Raw genomic sequence first — 9,667 nt, forward strand, 5'->3', positions numbered from 1 at the left:
TTTTCACTCTATGAAGGAATAAAGAAAAGGGGAGTAATTGGTCAAACCCTTCAAATTGTGTGCTTCAATATTTGGTTCAATCAAATATTTATTGCTAAACCTTTGAATAGACAAATTCAAATGTTTTTTAGTCCCTATTCTCCTCCTCTTTTTGTGCAAATTCCGTCAATATTAATTATGCAACTCTTATTTATTCACAATTAACTAATCTAATTTTTAAAATATATAACATTGCTAATCGAATGATTTGTAATGAATAAAGTCACCTGATGAAATATAAGTCCTGCCAAAAAAAAAAATTCACCCAAAAAATTTTAAATTACTATTTCTATTTTACTATTAAAACTATCTCTGATCATTATTGTTATTTACCGTGCAAAAAAATTTACTTTTTTCAATAACTATTAAAAATTACTATAGATATATGATGAAGAACGATAAATTAGCTTTTATCTTATTCTTCTATAATTATATTTTTAAATGAAGTTTAGTGTGCCAGAAATGGGAGTTGAATTCCAATTTGTTAAAAAAAAATCCCAAAAAGTGGAGTTGAATTGATTCTCTTACCATGACACTTACACGTCAAGTATATCAAAAATTAAAAAAATTTCCTTTTACTTGTCCAAAGCAAATCGAGAGATAATTATTACTGTAATAAATTTTACTCTTATTATTTACTAGAGTTGAACACAAAATATAAACTAAATTACATTCCCGGCATTATAGTTGACCATACAATTTAAATCTTGGCCCAAGTAATTAGTCAACTCCAATTTATTGTTTTTATAGGTCAAGTTGTCATTGTAGTGTTTTTAGCTTAAGCAAAAGAGGAAAAGTGCACACGAACTGGATCATTGTAGAAACCAAATCAGGTTTACTGTATTTTTTATAATTATTATTTTAGAATCCTTTGAATCTATTCCATATAACATGAAGTATTGTCCTGACTAGGAACTAGTATTATAACCCTACTAGTACTTTGGCCCAAAATGCAAAATCTTGGTGATGGATTCTACATTGTTGAATGAGGCACTTGATCGGCCACTAATAAATCTTACAACTTACAACAAACTCCTGTTGCATTTACACAAAATTAATACTAACTAGACTATATATTATATGAGAGAACTTGCTAAAATATTCACAATATTTTATCCAGTGTTTTACAAGACTAGACTGGCAAATAACTGTTTCTTCATTATCAGGAGATTCAAGGAATGGTAGCTTTAACAAGTTACACGTGTAAACGAGGTGGCTAGAGACGCACACGACAGTATGCCAGTATAGTGAAAAATGGTTCATGTTTTGTAATCGAGCTAGAGATTATTAAACCACAAAAATGGATCTCTAATTGCGTTTGTTTGATTAACCGAATGAAAAAAAATGTGCCTATCACCCAACACCTAAAAGGGTTTTTTCTATCTTTTTCTTTTACTAGTAGTTGTATTCTAGTCTTCGTTGTTGTGTGCATCACATTTTATTTTTTCTATCCAGGGGAGTGGTAGGAATAGGATCTGATAGAAAAAAGAACAAATCCCTTCAAAGGTACAATCTTTATTCCATTTTCCATCAGGAAAATGAAGATTAAAGTAGTTCATCGAAGTGAACCCCCAAATCAAGAACGTGTTTCGATTCCCTACCCAGATATGCCCAAGAAGGAGGTTTTTGATGAGGAACAGGAAAATCAACAACTTGGAACTCAAGAACCTGAACCTGAGCCTGATTTTGCAATACCCAAAATGGGGGATGACAATTTGAGTCTTGTTGATGCTTCTATTCCAATTAATTCCATAACCCCATCTACCCAAACTCCAATTTCTTCTTTGCTGGTAGGTACTCTTTTCTCGCTGTGTTGTTTTTTGCCTGTCTTGATTTACTGAATTGATGTTGGATCTGGCTTAATGGTTTCATCAGGGTAAGAGAAGAAGGAAGCCTAAGGAGATGGTTGATCAGATTTCAACAATTCCCTTCAGGAAGAAAAGGGTATTCAAGAAACAGTCTCAATCCAGCAATGTGAGATATACTTCTCTTCGTATCAACTATTTCCTGTCGAACACACAGTACTCGTTAGCAATCGATAACCTATGGATCAGTTGATGTATGACCAATTTATCCTGCTTGTTTTGCTGATAACGGTTCAACTAATTGCTATGTTAATTTGCAACCCACTCTGGTGGAAAATGTGATTCTGGTAGCAGTATTTACAACTCCAACTCTTGTTTACAGTTAGGATCTCATCAATTGCAAACCTGTCTAAGCTGATGCTTGAACCTGGGATAGTAATTAACGTGACAACTTAAGAAAACAGGCTGATTTACAATGCAACCTGGCTACCAAAGTTACCTTAAGCAAGCAACCACAACATTTCCCTAAAAATTGTCCCAGCCAACTCTTAGCTTGGTTCCCTAGCCTTTTACTCCGACTGTTCCACCAGCCACACCATCTCCGTAGTCTTTTGTTTCTGTCATGAGTTATTTGGGAACTTCAACAACTGCACTTATGAAAGGACTTATTTCTGTTATAGGTTTCTTAATTAGTCCTTAAAGGTTTTTTTCTGTGCTTAAATCTGAAGTCAAACTGGTAGTTATTTGGTATTTGTGAATGTAATATGATGTAGAGTTCCTAAAGTAGAAGTGAGTACTCGTCCAACCCCCAGCCGGCAGTCCATCGAATAAAGCCCCACAGGTAGTCCCCTATCTGTATCAATGGGATGAAATAATGGGAAAGGATTGCTTTCTTAAAAAAAAGCTTTCTTTATTAAGAGTCCTTTAAAAGCTAAGCTCCTTGAGATAGTAAGATTCACTTAAAAAATTGAGATAGTCACTTCGCTTTCCTTTTAGACTGAAACTGAAAGATTGAGCATAAAAAAATATAGACAATTAGCTATAAGAGGAGATGAAACTAGAGAAAATAGTTGTGACAGCTGAGTACAGCATGGATGGAACCAATCAGGGTTGACTCAAAGCTTATTCAAATTCATAAACAACTTGCATTTTCCAAACTAGGAGTCTAAGATTAGTCTAGGCCTAAGAGTGACTTCAGATTACTCGCATTGGCAAATATTCTAGTGGGAGGAAAGGCTCTTTCAGTTGTCTGCCAAGTATTATTTTGAATAAATAAAATGAGTTATCATTACTACACAAAATTTAAGATTTAAATTAAAGGTATAATCTGCATTCTACTAAAGCTCATGCTGGTTTCGTGATGCCAAATAACTCATTAGTTTGCATGGTAGTAATCCTTTTTCTGGTTTTATGAGATATAATCATTTTCCTTCCTGTTGCATTTGCCATTTACACTGTATTTCAGGAGATACTTTGGTTATGCCAATTTTAGATTCAGAACATAATTGTGATCTTACCAAATTTCTAACACACTATAGTTTTTGTCACATTCCATGACTGTGTACTTTTACCAAGAAATTACTTTTAACATCTCTGTTGCTGTTCCTCTTATCCTTGAGCAGGGAGTAGCTGTTGCTGGATGCAGGTCAATTAGGTCAGTCTTTCAGTAGAAAACAATCTTTGGTTATTCTTGCATAATTATGAACCTTCGCTTTTTGAGAGTGACAGTTATTTGCTTTTATCTTGAAGCACCAAACTAGAGAGAGCTACAGCTGATGGGTCTGGAAGTGCTACCCAAATGAAATCACCAATCATCATTCGAGCAGAGGAGTTCCTGTTAAGTATTGGAAATGAATATCCCAGCTTCATGAAATTGTTAGTTAGATCACATGTCGGTAGTTGTTTTTGGATGGTAAGTTTTGTCTAAGCAACTTAACTTTTGATTTAGCAAAGTAATTATTTACTTAATCCTCTAATTTTTGTTTTATATTGTCCATACAAACAGGGGCTTCCTGTGCCATTCTGCAAGAACCATCTTCCAAGAAAGGACACTCCGGTTATTCTTGAAAGTGAGACTGGAGAAGAGTTTGAAATAAAGTACATTGCTGAAAAGACCGGACTTAGTGCAGGATGGAGAAAGTATGCTGCTGCTCACAAGTTGGTTGAGGGAGATGTTTTAGTTTTTCAACTTGTCGAGCCTACTAGATTCAAGGTGACACTCCCAAATTTCTTTTCTTAACATGCTTTGACTCAGCTTGCTACCGTATTAGTTTATCTACTTGTACAGAAGTGTAGCAGATAACTATGGTTACTTGTGGGTCGATTTTGTTTTTCCCGTTTCATGGTCTATCAGAGTGACGTCATCATGTTAAACCAACTTATCTGCACGTCGATGAAGATTCTGCAACAGGGGTGTGAATTGGTCAGTTTAAAATGGTTCTATTCTCATCCGAAGGCCACGTTCTCTGTTAAACCAATAGATTTGGGCAGAATTATGGTACTTGTAGATTAATGCTGGAAGAAGATATTGAAGACGCTCTTGAATTCGACTCTAGTATGTCTGATACTAATATATATCCTGGGAGACTTTGTTAGAGTTGAGTCTCTTTCAGTTGTAATCTACAAATTTTGAGGTCACCAGTTTTGTGGCATTGTGCTTGGACAGGATGGAAGTAGATGACTGACATTATCACAAGTGCAGTAAACACTCTTTTTTCCTTGTGCTGAACTATTCAAGTCCAAATATGGTAGAGCAGGCATGCTAATGTGTCATAGGTTTGTAAAAAGAACTATCATCATAGTAAGGTTTGCAGGTATCTTGGTAGAGCATGTCTCACGTATTTGCTTAGCCTATCATGGATCCAGATGGAACATACTATTTGTTGTGGTTCATTTCTTGCTTAGCTGGTTTCCTAGCATTGTACTTCTAGGCCTCATGGATAGTGTCTGGAGACTGTCTTATCAACATCACTGTGAGCCCATGTTAGTGCATATCGTCCTCAAACCAAGTATCTATCAATGTATCTTTTGGAAGGAACAAATATATGGGCAAATACTATTGGTAGAATTCACATGTTTTCATCTTAACTTTTTTGGTTACTTTGGTGCCTATAATTGAGGGCAGGTCTGCACTTGTTCTTTTTACTTGATTAAACATTAATTCCACAAATGTTGTGGATTCTTTTTAAGATACCAAAAGTAAGAGGATAGCTATTAGTGAGTGCATCCTTTTAGTGAAGCAAATGGATTGGATAGAAAATGTATTTCACAGTGGATAAACAAATTCATGGCAGTCCTTGTCATGTGTATATAACAGTGACACTGTAGAAACATTTCGACAGTGAGGATGATTCAAAAACTTGTGGAACTACATCGCTTAGCAGGCTGGAGAGGCAATTTCTGATTGAATTAGGGCTATTCAAAAAGTTGCTTTTTATTATATCAACTGTTATCCAGTTAACAGCATGATAAACTCCGTTGCAAGTGATGATAGTTTTCGTCTTAAGCCTAGTGTCAGATATTATATAGGACATCTCAGTAGGAATGCTCACCATGAAGTGAAGCAGAAACCTGGAAATTGAAGAAATGGTTTTCTAACTGCAAATCTACAGATCTTTAGCTGCAAACATTATCTAAACTTGGTTTCTGATTTCATAGGTGTATGTCATAAGAGCAAATGATCTAAAGGAGGTGGATGGCGCTCTTAGCCTTCTAAATTTGGATGCACCCGCCAAGCAAAGTGATGCAGGTCAGTAAATCAATTTTATACCCGAAACATTCTGTGAAACATGATATAGTTTTTCGTCTTTTGTCTTTCTTCTAAACAACTTGTTTCCAATTTGTCGCATGTCAGAGGGAGCTATTGGTAATAATATAAAGAAGCGTCAAAAGAAGTCTCTTCCCTTAACTGTTGTGCAAAAGAGGAGACGAAAGGAGGACCTGAGTAAACAACTTGTGCCATTGGAGGCACAGTCGGGAAATGATAGTGATGAGGTTGCTTCAGAAATTTTAGAGGGTTCAAGGTCCTCCGGTCTTGCTGTTAATTTTAGAGACATTAAGAGCCTTGAGGAGTTCCAAATTCTGGTGAATGGAGTATGCATAGACTCTGAACTTCCTGAACATATAAGGAGAAAGTACTATGAGTTATGCTGCAGTAAAAATGCTTTTCTTCACGATCGTCTTTTACAAGGTCTTCATTGTAAGTTGGTTGCTGGTATGATTTTTGAAGTCGTCAACATTGCCGATATGGTAAGAGCCTGCAAGCTCAGCACCCCACGGAAGGAATTTGATAAATGGGAGAAGTCACTGAAATCTTTTGAACTTCTGGGCATGAATGTTGGATTTTTGAGGACTCGTCTGCGCTGGTTGCTGAGTCTTGCATTCGACTCTGAAGGTGCTTCGGACACCAAGAGGTACTGGGACGCTAAAAAGGAATGGTCTCGAGCTGAAGATGAGATACGGAATCTTGAAATGAAACTTGAGGAACTGAAACAAGCTTCTGGAAAATATGTTGCTGATGTTGAGGCTCTGAAATCAAAAGCTGAGAGTTATGAGCTTATGTTTCAAGGAGAAGTCAATGCTCCATGGTAATCTTATCTATATTATATGATGTATGCAGCAAATCAGAGGGAACGGTACAAAGGGAGAATGTTGTTAGTATATCTTAGTAGTTTGTACTTGGTAGTAATATCAAGCTAGGAAGACATGATAATTTTACTTTTTTCGATTGCTAAATTCTGCTGCTATTGTTATTTAAGCCTAAAAACCTAGCTAAAAAATTCAAGGACTGGTGTCTCGTGTGTACAAGTAGTCTATATTCTAAGTCACTGTTTCAAAATATTCTTATTAGACGAGGAAAAAAATTGCTCTCTTTACTTGAATCGAGGGTATATCAGAGGGAATGGTCTGCATCCTTTACTTTCTCATATCCCATTTATTATATGTGATTAGATTGGGCAATGGGTATGTTGTTTTTACATCTTTAGGTTAAATATGGAAGTATGTTTGAAATTGTGAAATTTAGTCACATTAAACTGAGAAATATTCATTTAGAACTTTGTTGCTTGCCAAAATCAGGGAATCCATCTTGATGTTTTAGTCTAAAAGAAGTGATCAATCTTAATTTATTTATTGTGAACTTATTTTTACTATAAATTTTACTGCTAATCTAAACATTATTTTTTTTGGCTGTTCATTTGATTTTGGAAAAGGCTAAATAAACGAGTTTTTTGGTACTATAGTTGAACGTGAATAGGAATAGGAAGCTTCGGCCAAGTACGTTTTGACCGGCAGCTCCCACGCTATGGACATTATAATTTAATAGTATTATTTATATGTATAAATGTTGTCAATGTACTATTCAAATGCACATTTATCAATTCTCATGACTCAGATTCAGATTGGTAAAAGTGAAATCTCTTTTGGAGTTTTGTGCTTCTTCCTCATCCAGCCTGTCATTTGACCCCTTAACTTCCATTTCTAATATTAATCTGTATATATTTTTTTTACTAGTACCAAAAATATACTACTCTAGCTGAAGAACAAGAAGGAAATAAAGAATATACCTTAGTACTACTAGTATTTTGCAGTTGAACTTTGCAAGTCACATGAGGTTTTTTTTCCATAATAATATTAATTAATGTTAGTCTTAGGTTAGGTTTTAGAAGAAGAAATATTAAGGCTGAAAAGAAATAGATGTAACAAAATGTTTTTTTTAATACAGCAGACAAATAAAAAGTGATAGACTCTTTGTCAATCATTTTTAGCCGAAATGCCCCTTGTAGCTGTCATTTCATCTGTGAACTCAAAATTATACAACCTAGAGATATATTCCAACAATGCTTCATCAAAAGTAAAGCCAAAATCTCCCAAATTTAACAATTGATGATAGAAAAGGAACACAATTGCTCTAAAAGATAGTACTACTACTAGTAGAAAATGATAAGAATTGAAGTTGTACAGCAAAACAAATCAGAATCTTCCATTCTCCCAAACTTGAAAAACTGAAAAAGCATAAAAGCCATCCCCGCAAAATACCTTGTAGTTTCAATTTCAATTAAAACGGAAGTCCATATCTGTTCCATTACCAGACTCATTGTACCCTTGCTGCAAATTATAAAACAAGACAATTATATAAAAAGAAACGAGTCGTTTTGCATAAATAAATTTTTTTTAAAAAAAAGGTACCTTGGTAGAATGAGGCGTTTTCTCATGTTTTTTCTTAGATTTTTTGATTCCTAATAAACCTTTCCATGTAGTAGAAGTTTTGGGTATGGTCAAGGTAAAAGCATCGTCATTTTGAAGTTCATCTCTGATAGTAGTAGTTTTGTGGGTGTGTTTAAAAGGCAACAATCTGCCTTTAGAGAAGAGTTGATCAGCAGTAAGCATGGTATAATTAGTGACGGAGAATTCAAAGTCAGAGGAAACAGGGAAATGGGAATCCCTCCTCTCATTGTGTTGAGAAGAATCAGTTGAAGAATCAATGAAGTCATTTGAGAAGGAGATTCTAGGACTCATTGAGTAAAATTTGTTGTGGTTTGGGTCAGTAGATGACTTATTTTTGTTGTACATTTCTAAGCATGCCATCAACAACACTCACTATGCACTCTCAAACAAAAACAGAACATAACCAATGGTTGCTTTTATAAAAATAAATTCCTAATAGGACCCCCTCTTTCTCTCAGTTAATGCACACCACTACACAAGGACTAGCTAGCGTTTGATATTAGATTTTTAAATAATTTTTTTATTTTTTATAACAAATTAGATGATATATTATATAAAAAGGCATTAGGTAAATTATGTATATATCTGCGTTACAATAAAGTTCAATTAAAATAATGAGCTTTAGTATTTCATGCAGTAGAGTACAACATAATCACTGTTGGTTCTATTTTCTTGTAAATTGTAAACTATTGGATTGATTTTTTCCTGATTATATATTTACGAATCTTGTGAAAATCGACACTTTCGGTGAAAAACTTTTTGTTGGATAAATCATGCTTTTCAAATGAGTCGGAGTCATTAATAAATAAAAGTAATTATGAGGTAATTTTCAAAAGAACTGAACAGCTATATTTTGTTTAAGAAAAACTTGTCTTTTTAGTTACGCGTAATTCGAGATAATACGCGAAAAACACGATTAACAAATTTACGTGATTCACCAATAAATTGGCTACGTCCACGGTGAAGAGGGGGAATAGTTTTATTATGGAGAGACAAGAATAGTTTTATTATGGAGAGACAAGAACATAATACAGAATAGGGTTTGCCATAGCGTCTATATATAGGCTAAGCTACACTCTAACAGGCTTGGGCTCAAAATACAGAATTGACAGATAATTAAGGGCCCTGTTATAACAGGTCCGATTCAAGGCATTCAACATATTATTTATAGATTTTGGATTTTTTTGTCCAAAAAATAAATCAAAATTAAACAAATTTCTTTTCCCTAGCAAGGATATTTTGTAGGGTCCGTTAAATAGGAAAACTTTCCCTAGTACTTGGTAGTAACCAATTAAATTCAAAATCACGAAAGGATCACATTTATGTTTATAGAGGGTCTCCTTTTCTTATCCCTTTATGCATTCAAATAAATTTATTTGCTACACTAATCGAGATCCGGGCAAACACTCTTTGGTCTATTCGATAATAAATTTTTCTTTTCATAGTTTGAATTTAAAATTTTAATAGTGATAGTAATTTTTTTCATAATTCAAATTTAAAAATCCTTTTGACGATAAAATGATCATATCCATAACATAATAACAGAACACATTTTGTATAAATAGGATCCCTTCTTAATTCTAATTTAAAGGGCTACT

At 34.3% G+C, this 9,667-nt stretch overlaps 2 protein-coding genes across 2 annotated transcripts; one reads left to right on the plus strand and one right to left on the minus strand.

The window, feature by feature from the left end:
* Positions 1-1,076: 1,076 nt before the first annotated feature.
* On the plus strand, positions 1,077-6,724 carry LOC101245902 (B3 domain-containing protein Os01g0234100). Its single transcript, XM_004231991.5, has 7 exons — positions 1,077-1,829; positions 1,915-2,013; positions 3,467-3,498; positions 3,594-3,756; positions 3,850-4,056; positions 5,502-5,592; positions 5,698-6,724. The coding sequence occupies exons 1-7, from the start codon at positions 1,578-1,580 to the stop codon at positions 6,432-6,434; spliced, it is 1,581 nt and encodes a 526-aa protein (XP_004232039.1). The 5' UTR covers positions 1,077-1,577; the 3' UTR covers positions 6,435-6,724.
* Positions 6,725-7,895: 1,171 nt separating this feature from the next.
* On the minus strand, positions 7,896-8,360 carry LOC101245602 (uncharacterized). Its single transcript, XM_004231990.5, has 2 exons — positions 8,031-8,360; positions 7,896-7,949 (listed from the first exon to the last, which is right to left on the minus strand). The coding sequence occupies exons 1-2, from the start codon at positions 8,358-8,360 to the stop codon at positions 7,896-7,898; spliced, it is 384 nt and encodes a 127-aa protein (XP_004232038.2).
* Between the last annotated feature and the right edge of the window lie 1,307 nt (positions 8,361-9,667).

This window comes from Solanum lycopersicum, chromosome 2 (genome assembly GCF_036512215.1).
Source record: "Solanum lycopersicum chromosome 2, SLM_r2.1".
NCBI classification, from domain to species: Eukaryota; Viridiplantae; Streptophyta; class Magnoliopsida; order Solanales; family Solanaceae; genus Solanum; species Solanum lycopersicum.

What these genes read in the sequence shown, in the direction of transcription:
- LOC101245902 (XM_004231991.5), top strand. Translation starts at nt 1,578, where the DNA reads ATGAAGATTAAAGTAGTTCATCGAAGTGAACCCCCAAATCAAGAACGT. An exon ending in TCGAGCCTACTAGATTCAAG is followed by an intron (nt 4,057 to 5,501) that starts GTGACACTCCCA and finishes CTGATTTCATAG; the next exon opens with GTGTATGTCATAAGAGCAAA. An exon ending in CGCCAAGCAAAGTGATGCAG is followed by an intron (nt 5,593 to 5,697) that starts GTCAGTAAATCA and finishes GTCGCATGTCAG; the next exon opens with AGGGAGCTATTGGTAATAAT.
- LOC101245602 (XM_004231990.5), bottom strand. Translation starts at nt 8,360, where the DNA reads ATGAGTCCTAGAATCTCCTTCTCAAATGACTTCATTGATTCTTCAACT. An exon ending in AAACGCCTCATTCTACCAAG is followed by an intron (nt 7,950 to 8,030) that starts GTACCTTTTTTT and finishes TATAATTTGCAG; the next exon opens with CAAGGGTACAATGAGTCTGG.